Below are 18,398 nucleotides of genomic sequence, written 5' to 3' on the forward strand. Positions count from 1 at the left end.
CCCTCCCTAACAAAAGGCCTGGCTACACCCATGGCTGTGTCTGTGTTTGTGAATAATAATGGATCTGTACAGCCACCTGCATTTTTGGTATGTGGCTTAGGGGGCAGCTATGATGAGTCTCCTGCACTTTGAAATTCACTATTAAACCACTGAGTAGTAGGATATGGTTGCAGAACGCAAACATGGGGCAGGATATTTGAACTCCTATCGTTTGTTTGTTTGTTTGTTTGTTTGTTTAATAAAATGTGCATGTCACTTGATTGTAGAAAAAAATCTCAAAGAGGTTTAAAAGAGAAGCCATGCAGGGACATGCTCTTTTTGATGATTCATTTTTTATTAAGATTTTAAACAAAGACCCTGCTACAGCTTACTTTATTCTTTGGCAGCACATTCAATAGTGCTGCCCTGGTTTGCAAGGTCAGGATGACACACCCATTGGACAGAGAATGCCCTTGGGCTATTCTTTTTGTTTCCTATCTGCATACTTCTATATTGCAGAAACACCGTTATTTTTAAAAGAAAACCAGAAACAATTGATTCAATGGTTTAAAAATTGGTAACAGGGACATGATAGCTGAAGTTAGTATAGTATCCATTTAATAGTTTCCTCTGAAATAGATTTAGAATGGTGGTGCATTTTCTGATCCTTGTTCCTTTCAGTTCCTGGACATCCTCCCCCGTTACAGTAAAGTAGAAAACCAGGAACCTTATATTTGTATGTCTAACCAACATTAAGGAAGTAAAACATCTGGAAGGACTGAAACGCGTAAGTCATAGCTAACCTTTCTCCAACATTTGAGGAAACTGATCTCAAGAGCCCCTCCAAAACTTATTCATTTTTATTGGGTCAAAAGATAAACATTCGAGCTAAGCCTACATACATTGACCTGAGAATAAGTCCCCACTGAACTGAATGGGGATCACTTCTGCGTAGGTTGTGCTGTCAGGCACATATTGGCTAAATGAAGGGGTTTTCAGAACTAGTAAGCAAAACAAGCAATGGTGGAAGTAGTGAAGAATGCCTTCTGGCTTCTAATGTAAAAGTGGTCTAGAAAGGCCTTACTTCTGAGCAGACATGGTCAGGATTGTGCTAGTTGCAGGTTTTCTGCCCACTTGCCCTATGGACAACACAGCTGTGTTCACACTCCTGTTTGCTGTGCACTTGCTGCGTTTTCATACATCAAATGATGTTATCCAAAATGCATGTGTATCCTAACAAAATACAGTGGTACCTCAGGTTACATACGCTTCAGGTTACAGACTCCGCTAACCCAGAAATAGTACCTCGGGTTAAGAACTTTGCTTCAGGGTGAGAACAGAAATCATGCTCCGGCGGCACGGCAGCAGCAGGAGTCCCCATTAGCTAAAGTGGTGCTTCAGGTTAAGAACAGTTTCAGGTTAAGAACGGACCTCCAGAGTGAATTAAGTACTTATGAATACCTTTGCATAGGGTAAAAGGCATTTCCCCACCCTATCAATGCCCCCTGGTGTGTATACAAACAGGAACGAATCTGACACTAATGAAGCTGTGCTGATGTGAACAGCTGGGGGGAAGGGAAGAGCTGTGAAGCACATGGAGATGGGGAAGCAACTTCACTGTGTTCTAAGGAGGCAACATGAATACACTCCATAAGACTGAACCCCCATTAACAAGAGGCTTCTCTCTTAGCACAATTCCATATCTTGCTTTCACCTTGAAGTCTCAGTTACTCCTAACAGCAATAAAGCTGTAATCATCACTTCCATCAGTTTCTATACTGAACTTACAGTAACAAAGAGGATCTCTTCTTACCAATTACCTCCACAAAAGGAGGACATTCACTTGGCACTTGAAATTTAATTTATAGCAGTACTTACTGATTTGCAACTGACAAAACAAAACAAATTCCTTCCAGTAGCACCTTAAAGACCAACTAAGTCAGTTCTTGATTTGCAACTGAAAGTAAGAAGTGAAATGTTCAAGGGAGAAAATATATGTGTGTCTTTTTAAAGGCTTGGGATGGTCTTTCTTGTGTAAACAGCCAGTGATTTTATTTGGATGCTGCTGAACTGGAGGTATAAATCTATCCTTCAAAATGAGTCAGAGTGAATCATCAAAGTTTACTGCTAGGGAGCTATTATAGATTAGGACAAACCCAACACTGAGTCCTGCAACAGAAACATATGCAGCATGGAATGCACTAACCACAAACCAGTTTACTAAATTGTTTTCATAAAGAGTTGTAAATGAATAGAGGTAATCAAATCTGTAATCTTATTCTGCAATTCATATTGTTCTGCACTTCCCACCACCACAAACCATGGTGTATTCAGGGAAGGACTTATTGGGATTGAAGTCTAGGCCCTCCCAAACAAGAAGTAATAATGTAAGCCACAATAATAAGGACATCATATGTGTTAGATTTGCTATATAGCTTGCTTTTCTAATCCACATTAAACTGTATGTGTTGTGACGTGGGGTTTGTGATTTCAGCTCTCTTGACATAATATGCTGGAGACAGTTCTCTAGTAACACTTCTTTATTAAAGCAACAAGACTGAGACCTGAGGAGGGGAGAGCTACATTTATAGGGACAGGGAACTAGCTAGAAAGGATACATTTTGGAGGGAACAATATCAGGCAATCACAGTCCTGGCCTTTTGGAGGCAACCAATAAGACAGAGGATTCAAATACAGCAGCTTAAATGAACCAATAGTAGCTGTACCCTCTGGAACCAAAAGGCAGTTACTTTACCCTAATGCAACTACAGACAATAATAATACAGATATAAAATCCTTTGACTCAATACACAACAGTATGTATAAATTAAATTTATGGATTGTTAATTGCTGTGTTTTAAGATCCTAACTTTCCTTTTTTGAATAGAGAAAAGTTCATAATGGGGCTTTCTGACCTCACTGCCCCACACCAGCATGTGCTCCTAGAGGTTGGGGGGCCTTTGGGCATTATATGGGATATGATGCAGGGGATTGCAGATGGCGGAATTAAAGGAAACTATGGAAGGGACGCGGGTGGGGGCTTGCCGATCGAAAGGTCGGCGGTTCGAATCCCCGCGGCGGGGTGCGCTCCCGCTGCTCGGTCCCAGCGCCTGCCAACCTAGCAGTTCGAAAGCACCCCCGGGTGCAAGTAGATAAATAGGGACCGCTTACTGGCGGGAAGGTAAACGGTGTTTCCGTGTGCTGCGCTGGCTCGCCAGATGCAGCTTTGTCACGCTGGCCACGTGACCCGGAAGTGTCTCCGGACAGCGCTGGCCCCCGGCCTCTTGAGTGAGATGGGCGCACCAACCCCAGAGTCTGTCAAGACTGGCCCGTACGGGCAGGGGTACCTTTACCTTTACCTTTATGGAATTGTTATCAGAGGATTGATTTCCATTCCATAAGTGGGATGAATAAGCAATTTTCACTCATGGTTCCATCAGAATTCTTCAAAATCCCTGTTGAGGAACCAAATCTATATATTTATATCTTTGGGAATCCACGTGGAATGAAGCTTTAGAAAGCAATCGAGATGTCTTTTCATGGGAAATTGACTCATCCTGGCCACAGCTGTGAGTTTCTAAGGCTATGCTTTCAGCTTTTGGGAGAACTGATACTGCTTTAAAGACCAGCATGCATGATTGCCAAAGTTCTTGTCTGATGCCCCCTGCTCAACTTGTATATTTTTATGCTTACAAAAAAATACACAAGCTTCTCAAAAGGGAACTCAACTCTGTAGCAGCTGGAGTTTCCTACTGCTTACAGAAATGGGAAGCATCACAACACATTTTGTAACACCATCTGTCTAGTTTTCAAAGCTTGAGCAGCTGTTAGATAGGGTTTCTAATTGTGATGTGGAAATCTGTGCGCAAACCAAACCTGCAATCAAGCTAATCCACTTAGAAAACCTTGTTGAATAACTTTTTTAAAAAATAGCATGACCAATGATCAGGGATGATAGGCGATGTACTCCAAAATATCGGGGGGAGGCACCAGTTTGGGGAAGGATGCTTTAAAATGACACAGTCATTTCCAAATCAGTGTTCCAAGCAGCAAGCTCAAAATTCATATCATATTCATACCGAAAATGGGATGCTTCCAGATATTCCCTTGATGTCTACCCCACAGCATACAACATATTTTGGCCAACATAGCCAGCATGTTTATACTACAGATTTGGTGATAAGAAGCAAGCAATCTCACAGCAGCATTGCTGATTAATCCTGCTTGACAAACTATCTGTGTTACTAAGTGCAAACAGTGCTGTGTGAGTAAAACCCTGCTTATGGCTTACTCACATCTCGGGAGATAAAGTGATAACATAAAGAAAAGTACTAAAACGCCTTGGGCTTATGCTGATTCTAAGATGGTCATGAACTATTTTAAAATTTGCACTTAACAAAACATATGCTAAGCACCATGTGCTGGTTTAATGCAGAATTAAGGATAATATGTCCATAAAATGCTTCACCCAATATATTTACCTTGTTTCAAAGGCATATAAAGAATATGAAGTGCCAAGTACCTGTCTTCAGATAGTCTCTCAACATATGAGTATCACAGTTTTTAAATGTTTGGCAGGTAGTCCAGTATTTTTAAATACTCTTTATGTCACTTTGAGACATTGGTGTAAAAAGCAATGAAAAAATGTAATAAACAATTTTCCCAGATTATATACTACTGCATTTTATGCAATATAGTTTATAATCAACAAGAAATGGTAGATAAGTAGCTACTTTCCTTTTGTGTGATGCTGTTAAACTGGAATAATGGAGATATAAACTGAAAGTAACACTGACACAGATATATGTCAACTGTTTAAAAAGGAGAGGAGGACCTAATCATAACAAAATACTTTCATTGCAAAACCCTTGTTGCAGTAAATGACTGAAAGGGGAGGTTTTTCCCCAATAAAGCCCAACTCTGTGTATTGTACCACCCTGAATATATCCCACATGGAGAAGAGGTTGTATCAGGAGGAAGTATGTCTTAAGGGCTTCTTTGCATTAACTTTTATGGCCATGATTAAAACCAGGCTCATTTTTGTCAACTTTTATATACTGCTCTGTGGTGTGAGTATTTGTGAAAACATTAACCATGTGCCCAATTTCCTTTGTAATAAATATAGCAAGATCACTATGGTGACCCACAAACTTAGTTATACAAAACTGTCATTATGCTCAGAATACATGTTCCTCATGAGCAACAATTTAGGATTTAGGTACGGAAGCTGTGGTCTTCCAGATATCGTTGGATTCTGAACCCCATCGGTTCCAAACAGCTCGGCCCATTATTAGAGGCCATGGGACTTGAAGTTCAGCAATATCTGGAGGACCTCAGGTTCTCCACCCCTAATTTAACTGACAGAGGGAAATTTGCAAGGCTTCTGAAAGGAGAACAGAGAAGGAGGTGGCTTTATGAATCACTGGAAATCTAACACAGTCATCTTTCCATTCAGCATCAGCAACCGTCCTGGGAACATCTGATATGATCATAAACGAGACAAAAGAAATAGATTTTTAAAAATAGGATTTTGTTTAAAATAACTGCACAGGTATTGTGTGATCTGGAATGGAAAAGAGTTTGTGTAACCACAAACTAAGTATATCAAAAGGCAAAGTCTCTACCATAGCTGCAAGCTGTAATACTTGTTTCTTGCCTTCAGAACAGGCAGATTTAGCTACCGGTAATTCCACAGCTTGACTGGAGTACGTGCTTTTTACCTATAATGGGACAATCACAAAATAAATCCGCTTGGATTATTGAGCCTTTAATAAGCTTTGGTTATTTGGGCATGGTAAAATAATTCATCCTCCCTCCCTCCCTACTTTTTCTCATTAAGAGTGTGTGTAAAGGATGAAGTGGAAATCCTAACCCACAGTGAAAATTATAGGAACATTCAGGGTAAATTTGGCTAAGAATTTGTTTTAAAGGGATCCTATGTCTAGAAGGTCTTAGGGGTTTTTTCATGAGGAAAGCTTAAATGTGCTGAGAGGGGCAGAATCCATCATTTTTTACCACTACACTACACCATGTGTGGATTCCCCCCCCCCCATACCCTAAGGCTAATAATGGGTTAAACTGTATCTTTTTTTTACCTCTATACATTTTTTACATTTTCTCTTTAGAGGCATTCTGCAAGATGAGTTAGGCTGAGATCTATAGTGAGTTTCCAAAGTCCCCCAGTAATCCACCCTCTGTTTTAACTGAACACTAATGGGTGGTACCAATGACTAAGTCAATGTACTCCACCCTGCTTCCATCAGATGGGTGTCTGTGGAACTGAAATAGAGGACAAAACATGGGTTTCTCAGTGTTCCAATGGATACGCGATGTATAGAGTTAAAAATGAACTGTTTACTCTAAAAAGAGGATATCTTATTGGTGACTGGGCTTCAGTTAAGAGACAGCTTGTGCTCAAATTCCACTTCCTTGACAGGTATGGGCCAAGGAGGTTCCCCATCCCTCACCTAAGGGTACATTTGATCTCCAAAACAGCTCTTTTCAAATACTGTACTGGTGGAATACAGCCAATCACTGGCCTCATTACAACCACTGAACATTACACCACTACAGCTTGGACTCAGCATTGGACAGTCATTGGAAGTGCTCATTTTTTAGAAAATTCTTCATGCACTTTTTCTGATGAACCTTTCCTTTTAACCAAAATATTGCTTTTCATAACACTATTGCCAAGGAGCTTGGTGAATGTCTGGGGTGAATCTGATTTATAATTATTCTTCCAAGTTGTCAAATTTTTGAAATATTCTAGTGGAAATGGTAATTCAGAACAGCTTTCTTCTTAGAAAATGCAGGACAGATTACCCATCAGTTTCAAAAGATGAACAGATATGGACCCTAATAGATCTTGATGATGGCAAGCTCTTGACCAAACTCTTATGGCAGCATGGCATAAAATTCCATTGTGTTTTGCCAGCCAAAATCATCTATTTTTGCTTAGCATCCTAGGCAAATATGTTTGGCATTTCACTATGTATCAGTGCCAAACTTTCTGGTGTGTTTTCAAGAAAGGAATGAAAACACCAGGCCACAAACTACTGCAGTATATTAAGTGCTTGGGAGGATTTCTTGGCATCATCAACAGATCTTAAAAATCACAGAAATAGTTGCATATGGCAGTTAATAACAAAGTTACTACAGTATATGCGACGCCCAAGCCAAGAAGATACCGTTTTTACTCAAATGCACACCTTTTTTTGGCCAAATTACATTTGCGAAAATTAGGGTGCACATTAGATTTGATGGTGCATTTACATTCTTCAGCAAAAACCTTTTTTGGTTCCAAGGTTTTAAAAACTGAGATGTGCATTAGATTCGATGGCGCATTGGATTCACCTAAATACAGTAAATAACTATACAGTGGTACCTCTGGTTACGTACTTACCGTATTTTTCGCTCTATAACACGCACCCGACCATAACACGCACATAGTTTTTAGAGGAGGAAAATCCGTAGGCATGCCACCCGTAGGCATTCCCTCCATAACACGCACAGACATTTCCCCTTACTTTCTAGGAGGAAAAAAGTGAGTCTTATGGTGCAAAAAATACGGTAATTCGTTCCTGAGGTCCGTACTTAACCTGAAACTGTTCTTAACCTGAAGCACCACTTTAGCTAATGGGGCTTCCTGCTGCCACTGCGCCTCCAGAGCATGATTTCTGTTCTCATCCTGAAGCAAAGTTCTTAACCTGAAGTACTATTTCTGTAACCTGAAGCGTATGTAACCTGAAGTGTATGTAACCCGAGGTACCACTGTACAACCTTTGGAAGACATCTGAAGGCAGTCCTGTACAGGGAAGCTTTTAAATAGTTAATGTTTTATTATGTTTTTATATGTTGAAAGCCACCGAGAGTGCCTCAGGTGACCCAGTCAGATGGGCAGGGTATAAATAGTAAAATTATTACTATGGAATAGGATGTCCCCAGGCCCAGCTACAGCTAGCAAACTGATAGCGGGGAACACAATGATCTCTGGTGTGTGACTTTTGCAGGCTGATGGTAGGGCCTTTGATAATAGTTTCATTGCTGCTCCACTCAGCTTTTCACATGCCCTCACAGGGCTTTTTGTAACAAAAGGAATAGTGCAAGTGTAGATAGACTGATGGATGTTCAATGGGTCATGAACAAATGGTAGATCTAGGTTTAAACATGAGCAGCAGCAGCAACAATTTTATTATTTATACTCCGCCCATCTGGCAGGTTATTTTAAAACTAAGGGGGAGTTTCATTCAGGTTGAATATATGTTAAAGTGCAATATTACTGAATTTAGCTATTCATTGTTAAAACATAATTGATCACAACAACTAAACTTTTACAGTGACTACAGTGTATTCCAGAGGCTCAGAAACTGACAATATTTTATATATTATTCCTGACAGCTTTTAAATCAATTTCACAGGTTGCTGAACTTGTGGTTTTGAATTGGGAGCTGGCAATTATGCAGTTCTGCTTTCTATAGAGCCCATCTATACATCTGACAGCTCCTTTTGAACTTCCCTTTGTGTTCTCTCAAAGACACACCATTTCCCTTACTAACATTGTAATGTGTGACTATAAATCAGGGGGAATCTGAATGGTCCTAAGAAACCATAATCTAAATTTATACAACTAACTGTGCAGGCAATGCCGGAAAAGATATATAAGGGAGGAATATGTTTGCTATTGCAGTTACAAGGAAAGGCAAACTATTATTTTAAAGTAGAGAGGAAAGCTGGACAAGGGTATATTTCTAAAAGCATTGTGCATGGAATCACCGCCTAATTTAATATTGTAGCTGTTGTTACTGTTGCTGCTAAAGTCTTATAGACTAACTAAAGTATTAAAGATTAATCAGTTGTTACACACTATGTAGAAATGCCTGTCTTAATCCATAAGAAAATAAATAAATATTAGGGCCAGGGCTTTTTTTTCAGCTGGAACTTGCCAGATCTCAGAATGGCAATGGTGCCTACCTGAGAACTAAGAGTATGAGGGAGGTGTTCATGGAGAGTTCTGGCACCTCTTTTTCTAGAAAATATAGCACTGATTAGGACAATACCTTTATTAGGCCAACCAAAATATCAGAAAACTGCATGCAAACATTTGAGTTCTCCAGAAATCTTCATAAAACTAGATGGTAAACAAAGCAAGCGCCTGTACATTTTGATTAATTTCTCAGGTTCAACAAGTGCTAGAAACCAACACACACACCCCGGATATTACACAACTTTTGGGGTGTCCTGGTTTTCACTTTTTAAAAATATGGCAACCCTAATTGAGTGTCTTGCCCCCTGTAGACATCCAGATGTGTGTAGTAGCAGACTTTCAGATATGTCTTTTTAGGTTCTATGGAGATATCACATTAGCAAAAATGCTCATTGCTGTTAATAGTGTGGTGCTGTTGGAACATATGCCTTCTAAGGGGTGCTCCTCTTTCATTAAAGATTTATGCACTTTGTTCTTGTTGGAATTTGTCTTCCAAATTAGTGCATTATTGTAGTGAGACCCTAAAGAGCCGCTGGAAGTTCAGATTACACACTACTAGGCTAGATATACCAGTGATCTGACTCAGTATAAGGGTGTTTAAAATTCTGTATCAACTGTCACTTGGCAGGATGAGACAAATGACTAAGCTAACCAGGGATGAGAGAGGTCAAGGGGAAGTTTGGTTCTGAAAGAGTAGTACGTCAATGGCCAGGGATGATGAAAGTCGTAGTTCAACACTAGTAGGGCCTGCTCAATTATCATGGACTTGAATGTGGCTTTTTTAAAGAGAGAGAGTTGTGAGTATGTGCAAAGTGCCTATTCAATGTGAATAGAATCAACTTTTGTCTTTAAAAAGTGGATCTAGGGATATGGTTCGGTGTCTTTTCCCTATGACAAGAAACAAGCTTAAAATAGACTCCACTTTCTAAATTCCTCCATTGCTAGAACTCTTTACCGCAGAAGGGCATCTCCCCTTGTTACACGACTACCTGCTTACTCGGGAGTCTTTCCTAGGGCAAACAACTGGGAGTCAGGAAGGAACCTTTCCTGATCTACTTCAGATCACCCAGAAATTCCAATGTACTCTCTGTTTTTCAGCCTGACGTGAAATGAAACCTGTAGGAGTGAACAGAAAGAGGCTGCAAGTCTACACCCTCTGAACGCAAGCTTTACTTCCGAGTAAAAAAAATATATCCCAGGAGTGTGCTTACGGAGGACCAAACCTTTGGCCAATCTGCACTTGCAGCAGGGGGATGAAGGCAACGCGTGTGCGTTTGTGAACCTCTGTCGATCCTAAAAGCCGAGTTTCAAGGCAAAGGTGAGCTCCGTGACGAGGGCCAGGGAGGGAAAGCCCCGCTTTGCTCCGACGCAGACAAGCCTGAGGGCCCCAATTCCGCGCCTTTCATGCTCCGCCCAGCCTGACGGCAGCGGGGAGGAATGCGCTTCCGGAGGCGCACAAGGAGCGGCGGCGGCGGCGGCGGCGGTTGCAAGGCCTGGCCGTCCCTTTCTCCCGGCCCTGCCGTAAGGTTGGAAGGAAGGAAGGAAGGGAAGAAGGCGCGGCTCTGGTAGGCGAGAGGGGATAGCAGTCGTCGCCGCCGCCGCCGCCACCCTCAGCACCCCTGAGGCGTCGCCCTGAGGAGGCCGGGCCAGGCCCCGGAGCAGAGGAGGCGAGGGAGAGGAGCGGCGAGGCGGAGGAAGCAGGCTCAGCCCCGCCACCAACTTCTCGAAGCCCCCGGACAAGGGTCGGGGAGGCGCCCGAGCTCAGCCGCGGCCATGGCACAGGTAGCCGCGGAGAGGAGGGGCAGGCAAAGGGGGGGCGGGGGGACGACAACACTAAGCCTGGGCGTTGCGAGTGTATCTGTATCCCTCTAATTTTTTTGGTTTTTGTTTCCAGCCTCTCCCTATTTTGTGGGATATATGGAAGTGTGGCCGAGTGAGAAAGAGAAAGGCGGGGGGGGGGGCTTATAGAGGAGAAGGAGGGAGAGCGCTGCCCTCCCCCCCCCCCCGTCCTTTCTGTGAGGCAGGAGCGCCGTGTGCCCTTTTTCAGAAGCCCGAAAAGCCCAAGCGTGCCTTTATAAGGGCGTGTTCGCCGGGCGGGAACGAGGGGGAGAGAATAACCGAAGGTGCTGCGGGGGGGGGGGACTGCACTTGCGTCGGAGGATATTATTATTATAATTTATTATATATGTCCTCCCCTCCCTAAATGACTTTTTAATTGCAAGTTCCAGGCAGGCAGAGATGTTGCAGCCAGCAGCACAACAAAAGAATCTTGTGGCACCATACAAGGTTAACGGATTTGTTGGCCACGTCGGATGACGTGGGCTTTAGTTCACTAAACCTTTGCCACAATCGTTGTGTTAGCCTGAAAGGGTGCCACAGGTGTCTCGTTCCCGGTGGGTGGGTGGGTGTGGTGGTGGTGTTGGATGGGCTGTTTTGGTTGGACGTCGGTGGTTTTAGAGCAGGGATGGTGAAGTTGTGGCTCTCCAGATGTTGTTGGGCTGCAACTCCCATCATCCCTCGCCACTGGCTATTCTGGTTGGGGCTGATGGGAGTTGGAGTGCCAACATCTGGAAGGGCTCAGGAGATTTATGCCCCTTGCTTTCTGTCTCCCACCTCCCCCAATAGTGTCTGTAAGTTGATGGTGTTAATCATGCCCCAGCTGAAGGAGAATGCCAACATAAGAGACAGGAAATGCCTGTCATGCCATTTCCTGATAGACTTTACAAAGCTTAAAAGTGAACAGTGTCTACCAAATTTGCAAGTACATTTTGTGAACTGCATTGGAACTGGGCCATATTCCTATGTACATTTACCTGGGAGTTTGCTCCATTAAGCGCAGCTGAACTTTTTCTGATTGAGCATGCTTAGAAAGGGACTCCATGTTTGCATAGCCTTAGGACTGTAGTCTAGCATCCTGAAGCCACTCCCATTACTTTTCACAGAGTTTGCTTTCAAGTAAAAGTTGCAAATATTGTAGCCTAGATATGTGCATGCTTACCTCAAAGTTTAATGACTTAAGTGTGGCTTTTTTGGCACACAGCTCAAGCCTCATGGTGGCTATGTGTTGTTGTTTCCTGGAGAAGTGATACTGGATTTTACTCTCATAATATATTTTGTGGTAACAGTTTTGGGACTGTTCTTACTTGCATGCGTGATTTTCAGTCCAATACAATGAACTGCAGTTTGCATCAGTTATGTCCATGTGTGCATGTTAACGTGCCCTTATAGGGACTTTCTCCTCTTTCTGTCAGCCATGCCTGAGTCCCGTTTTATGTTATGTTTTCACTGCTAATAAATCCCTATCTGGTTTCTGTTAATTCTGACACCTTAAATTATCTCAGAAAGAGGTTAACTTCTCACACACCTGCAAAGTAGGCCTAGGCTGGAGGGTTCTTCTTTTCAACTGCTTCTGGAAATTGACACTGTCACTTGAAGTGCAGTCCTAAGCCCTGATCCACCATGCTGGAGTGTGTTATAGAGGATGTAGCACTGCAGAGATCCCCACTACATCTGCCAAAACAATGGACAATGGAAATCCACCACTCCCTGTACGTTAGCCAGAGGCAGAAATAGGCCATTCAAGGATCTCCTGGTTCATAAACTACTAGAGCAACTGCAGCAAAGTTCATTGCTACCACCACCACTCCTTAGCTTTAGCTGCAAGGCTTTGGATACAGTAGCTCTGTTCACCCCTGCTACTTCCAGATGGGAGTTAAGTTTGCAGTTGTTTTCTATTGTTCTATGAATTGTTATTTAAATCCTAGACATGCTTACTTTGGAGGGACATTACAGAGCCTGTACTTACTTTTGGATAACCATTTATTTATTCTGAATACTTATAGCACACCTTTGGCCTCTTGAGTTCAAAGTCAGCTAATTTTTTTATTTTTTTTTTAAATAGCAAAAAACTAGGCAGTTAAAAGAGCAGCAATTGATGGTTTCAACAAACTATTGCCAGCAACCCAGGATTGTAACCTAGGGTATGATCCCCTTTTGCAAACAAGGTACAATTTGCACAAACCAGTATGCCAGGCTTGGATAGAACAGCAAACTATGTTTTCCTTCTTAAGCAGAATTGGAATCTTTGAAGTGCTGTGCATAAGGAAAGGTGAGAATAGTGTGCACAAGCCTATGGCTTGTCTGTTTGCTCTCATAACCATGGTTTAGTGGTGCATCTGCCCCCTGTGCTTCTGACAAAAAAAATATTGTATTCATTGTTTTATAAACTATTGTCACCATTAGTAGTGAAAACTAGGATGTGAATATTGGAAATAAATAATACTTCCTTATTTTTATTTTTCTGGGTACTGCTACCCTATTTGTGCTCCTGAAATCAAGCCGTATATTATGTAAGTAGCGCAGGGCATAGAGTTTTGTGTGTGCCTTAAATATTTATTTGTTATGACATTTGGTTTTATAGACAAGAACCAATTCCATGCATAGAATATAAAAGTCAAAGCCCTATGAGATCATTTTATTATTTTAGATGTGATGCTGGCAGTGAGGTGAAATGAGCAAGGACAGTTATTGTGTATTCAGAACATGTGTGGATTGTTCTAAGGGAAAAGGCACATTGACTCTTATCCCCTTGAGTTTAACATGTGATTTATTTATTTTTAGTTAACTATTGAAAAACTAACACACTGTTTAATCTTATTAACTATGTTGTGTTTAACCCTGTTCTGTGCACTATAGATTGTATTACAGTTTGAGGTTTATTTGTCATTGTCACCTACGCTTCAAGAGTTTTTCACTGCCCAAGTTGAAAAATGGCAGTGGGTACATATAGTATAGTACATCTCTTCCAACACCGGCCAAGAAGGCTTCCAAACATGTATAAATGGAAGACATTTCAGGTTTAATAATAATAATAATAGGAATTTTTCAAGGACTCTACAGTCGTACCTTGGTTCTCAAATGCCTTGAAACACCAATGTTTTGGCTCCCAAATGCCGCAAACCCGGAAGTGAGTCTTATGGTTTGCGAACATATTTTGGAAGCCGAACATCCGACACAGCTTCCAATTGAGTGCAGGAAGCTCCTGCAGCCAATTGGAAGCTACGCCTTGGTTTTCGAATGTTTTTGGAAGTCAAACGGACTTCCAGAATGGATTCCGTTCGAGAACCAAGGTACGACTGTATTGGGATGTGACATTACCCAGTTTTAAAGATGAATTTACACAGCTCCTAACATTGTTGACAAAACTCAGATTAAGAATGTTACTGGTAACTATAAAAATACCAAAACATTTCTTGGTATAAGTAATATTGTATGTATTTGGGCATTACGCTGCTCTATTAAGTACTCATCTGTTAGTGATTGTTTGGAATTATGATAGTTTAAAAGTGTGTGCTAATTGCTATTTATATAGTGCTCTAGAGTGTTTGAAGAACTTCATATGTAATCCTTACAGTAGCCATGTAAGAAGAGCTGAGGCTGCCTTGTTGAAGTGAGATTTAAAATTGGGACTGCAGGTCACACTCTGATGCTACGTGTTGTATTGTACTGACATGCAAATGGCAATTTAGTCACGTTGATATATGGCATGGAAGCCGGTGGAATTGCATGAAATGAAGTTTATGAAAGTAAAAATTTAGTATCACACTAGTTCTGATAATATTGGTGGCAACCCAGCAAAGAAATGCTGCAGCCCTCCCCTCCCAAGATTTTCCTCTCATCAGTTGCAGAATAACGTAAACCAAAAAGTCTTTATGGCTTTTACAGCTTGCTGTGGAACCTTTCTGTGCATGTAGTTTGGATTGTAGCCAAAATAACTAGGAAGAAGAATGAATAGATTGGCTGTTCTTTGGTATAATTTAGCAAGTACAATCAGAGATAGCGTCTTACCTGTAACGTTTTTAAAGGCAGTGAGGTATAGGCTGTAAGCATCTACCCAAATGATGACAAAGCATGACTAATTATTGTGTCACCAAAAAATGTATCCCAAGGAAATGATTAAGCAGCCTTTTCTAGGCAGTAAATGATTACGTATCAAAAAGTACTAAATAGAAGCAGTCAGCCATAATGAGATCTTTAAAAGATACATCTGAAAAGGACTTTAACTCACTAATAGCAAACCATGTGAGTTCTCAGACTACCAACAGGCGCAGAGATAAGAAACGCTTGCTTTTTAAACAAACCACATTTTCTCATAATGTCTGAACTTAGAGCTTTGGTTTGTTTAAACTCTTGTGAAAGCAGTAACAAAATAAGATTTCAGATCCTGATTTCTTATTTGCATTTGGTATTTGTCTTTCTCTTTTACAGAGAAGAATGTAAATCTGTACCAAGCTTTAACACTAATTATTTCAAAGCAAGTATTTTTGTTTATTGAAATGTAGAACTTCCAAAACACCCAAAACATGTGATTAAGAGCTTATTCTGGATTTTTTAAAATGGCTCAATACCAACAATGGGATTTAAAAAAAACTACAGTGGTGCCCCACAAGACGAATGCCTCGCAAGACGAAAAACCCGCTAGACGAAAGGGTTTTCCGTTTTTCGAGGCGCTTCGCAAGACGAATTTCCCTATGGGCTTGCTTCGCAAGACGAAAACGTCATGCGAGTCTTGCGATTTTTTTCGATTTCCCCCCCTTTTTCTAAGCCACTAATAGTCGCTAAGCCTTTAATAGCTGCTAAGCCGCTAATAGCGCTAATCCGCTAAACTGCTAATAGGGGTGCTTCGCAAGACGAAAAAACCGCAAGACGAAGAGACTCGCGGAACGGATTAATTTCGTCTTGCGAGGCACCACTGTAAATTTCAGCCAACCCATTCAACTCAGCCTTTCTCAGGGTAGTGATTTTTGGGGGACAGGGGAATGGAATTTGCAGGAGTGTTTTACAGATAGATGGGTTTTTCCTGTGTCTCCTATTTTAGCTGTAGTCTCAACATTGTGGTAGTCACTTTGCCAATGGTTCTAGGAACCATAATTGCTGCTGCAACTTGTGTGGTTTTTATGTATGTATGATAGCAGGATGGCTCAAAATGTGAATTTCTAGTACTTATGAACATAATAATCCAAACAATGGCTTAGCAAAAACAAACTTAAGATTCTTGATTTACTGGTTGTAGTTTGGGGGAGACATACCAAGGTTTCGGGTTCTGACGCAGTGCAAAGCCAAACCATGGCTTAGCCCTAGGTAGTACAACAGGACCAGGGGAGGAGTGAATTCCCTCTTCATTTGTTAATCATGGTTTATATATGTGAATTGGACCATTATTAGAGATGCTATACATGAAGGCTCATCCTTCATGGTTGCCTCTTTCTTCACAGGCAGTAAAAAAAATCCACTGAAATTTCCCATTAATATCCCATTAATGAAATACCAGTCAGTATGGTAGGTGGTTATGTGTGTGAGGAGAGAGCGCTATATACTGCAGATATCTTAGGAAGCTACCTTTTTGCGTCAGATTATTTATCCAGTTAAACTGGTATTGCCTACTCTGATTTGTAGCAGCTTTCCAGTATCTTGAGCAGGGAGGTCTGAAATCTGCTACCTTCTCCTTTTTTTTATTAACGGATGGTGCCATTGATTGAACCTGGACATTCCTCTGCAAAACATGTGCACTGGGATCCATTAAGAACCGAGCCAACTCTTACCTGTATATCCCCACCTAGGGTTCTATTTCATGGTATGACTTTGGGAATATAGGAATCTGATGCCAAACCAGACCATCAGCCCACCTAGTACAATATTGTCTTCACTGGCTGGCAGCAGCTCTTCAGGGTTCCTAACAGGAGTCATTTGCAGCCTTACCTGTAGAAGCCAGATATTGCATGCAGAGCATGTGGCCCTTCCTCAGTTTGATAATGTGCTGGGATATGTATGCATGCATGTATATGTATATACAGTGGTACCTCGGGTTACATACGCTTCAGGTTACAGACTCTGCTAACCCAGAAATAGTACCTCAGGTTAAGAACTTTGCTTCAGGATGAGAACAGAAATCGTGCTCCGGCGGCACAGTCACAGCTGGAGGCCCAATTAGCTAAAGTGGTGCTTCAGATTAAGAACAGTTTCAGGTTAAGAACAGACCTCCGGAACGAATTAAGTTCTTAACCCGAGGTACCACTGTATATGAGAGTCTGTGAGAGCATATATAGCACAATAGGACCTTGATATTCACTTGATGGCTACAGTAGAATGGTCAGGAGTGTTTCTAATCTATTTCATTAGTTGACTTACACACACAGCAGGAAATATTCCCTTCCTTTGGGTGTGGTGTTAATGGAGATAATACTACCAATTTTAAATCTTTTTAAAATCTAATTGCCATTTCCCATGGTATTATTCTGTATGGGATTCTCATGTAATACGAGAAGAGTTTTTCTTTTCATTTCATGAGTTTACAACATAGAGTTAAGTAAACAATGCACACTGGAAATAAAGATAGATTAATTCGGCTGGGGAACACTCACACAGCTGTATACATTATGTTGGAGGGCTTCTTTTAGAGTATGCTTCTGCCAGTTATTGGGGGGCGAGAAGCAATAAAGGGCACTGAGCACCCACTGAGCACCAAAAACACTATTCTGGAATTTCTCTGACTCCTGCTGCTTCATCTCCACACATTCCTTGAGGACTAGAAACTCTATTGTATATATCTGTCGACTTGCTCAATAGAAGCCAAGATTCTTACCAATCTTATGTATTCTATCATATAGAATATTTTATTATCATTCTAACATTTTTATGTGAGCTGCTTTAGGGCCCTTTTTAGAGCTGAAAAGAGGCCTGTAAAATAACTGTGATAATTGTGATTTACACACAGCCTCCCCATTTCTAAATCTCAGATCTCATTTTTTTACACATTTTGAAGCCATTAAAGCAGGATGGGGACCTTCTGGCCTTCCGGGTGTTGTTGCACAATACCTCCCATAACCCCAGATCATTGGCCATCCTGGCTGTGGCTGATGGGAGTTGGTGTCCAACAGCAGCTGCAGGGCCACAGGTCCCCTGCATCCTTGCTTTTGAGTTGGGAAACGGGGGGGGGGGTCACAAATTGTCTGAATTGTTTCTTCTTTTTGTTACGGGTAGGAGTCTAAAAATGAGAGGGTGGGAAGCCTCACTTTTGCTGCATGATTAGGTCTCATGATTTGGCTTTCTTGGGTGGGAGCATCTAAAAGTCTGAGTTCTAAAGAAAATGGTGAACTTCCTTTTACTGAAGATAGACAGACATTGGGTTATGTATGTACTAGGCAGAAATTTCCTTTTTACCTCACCTTGAATATGTAGTGAACATGCTGCTTTTAGGAGAGCAATGCCACATGGCAAAAAAGTCAAACCATGTAACAGCTGTCCTGGTTGGTGCTGGTGATTGGAGAAAACTCCCAAGAATAGCCTGTCATTATAGGGCTTAAATTGTATGATTCTTTTCTGTCTCTTGACTGATCCTCCTATTACATGAATAATGAGATAAATGTTTCCAGGTTTA

The 18,398-nt window shown here is 41.4% G+C and overlaps 2 protein-coding genes and 1 long non-coding RNA gene across 5 annotated transcripts in view; 2 read left to right on the plus strand and 1 right to left on the minus strand.

The window, feature by feature from the left end:
• LOC309325929 (integrin beta-1-like) overlaps window positions 1-10,085 on the plus strand; it is a 48,298-nt gene extending 38,213 nt beyond the window's left edge. Inside the window, exon 14 of one of the 2 annotated variants that reach the window (XM_081834314.1) lies at window positions 10,061-10,085. In XM_081834314.1, the coding sequence (XP_081690440.1) occupies window positions 10,061-10,070 (10 nt within the window). In that variant the 3' untranslated portion in view covers window positions 10,071-10,085. Of the gene's footprint in view, window positions 1-660; window positions 772-10,060 lie in introns of those variants that run through there. The other variant, XM_081834313.1, reaches the window with a different exon arrangement.
• Window positions 1-18,398, minus strand: part of LOC309326102 — a 56,992-nt gene that overhangs the window by 24,277 nt on the left and 14,317 nt on the right. The gene's annotated exons all lie outside the window — the stretch shown is intronic.
• Window positions 10,406-18,398, plus strand: part of ITGB1 (integrin subunit beta 1) — a 38,743-nt gene continuing 30,750 nt past the window's right edge. Inside the window, exon 1 of one of the 2 annotated variants that reach the window (XM_081834275.1) lies at window positions 10,406-10,744. In XM_081834275.1, coding sequence (XP_081690401.1) covers window positions 10,736-10,744 — 9 coding nt within the window. In that variant the 5' untranslated portion in view covers window positions 10,406-10,735. The remainder of the gene's footprint in view (window positions 10,745-18,398) is intronic. The other variant, XM_081834276.1, reaches the window with a different exon arrangement.

The sequence above is a fragment of the Podarcis erhardii genome (genome assembly GCF_964252035.2).
Source record: "Podarcis erhardii genome assembly, chromosome: 12".
NCBI lineage: Eukaryota > Metazoa > Chordata > Lepidosauria > Squamata > Lacertidae > Podarcis > Podarcis erhardii.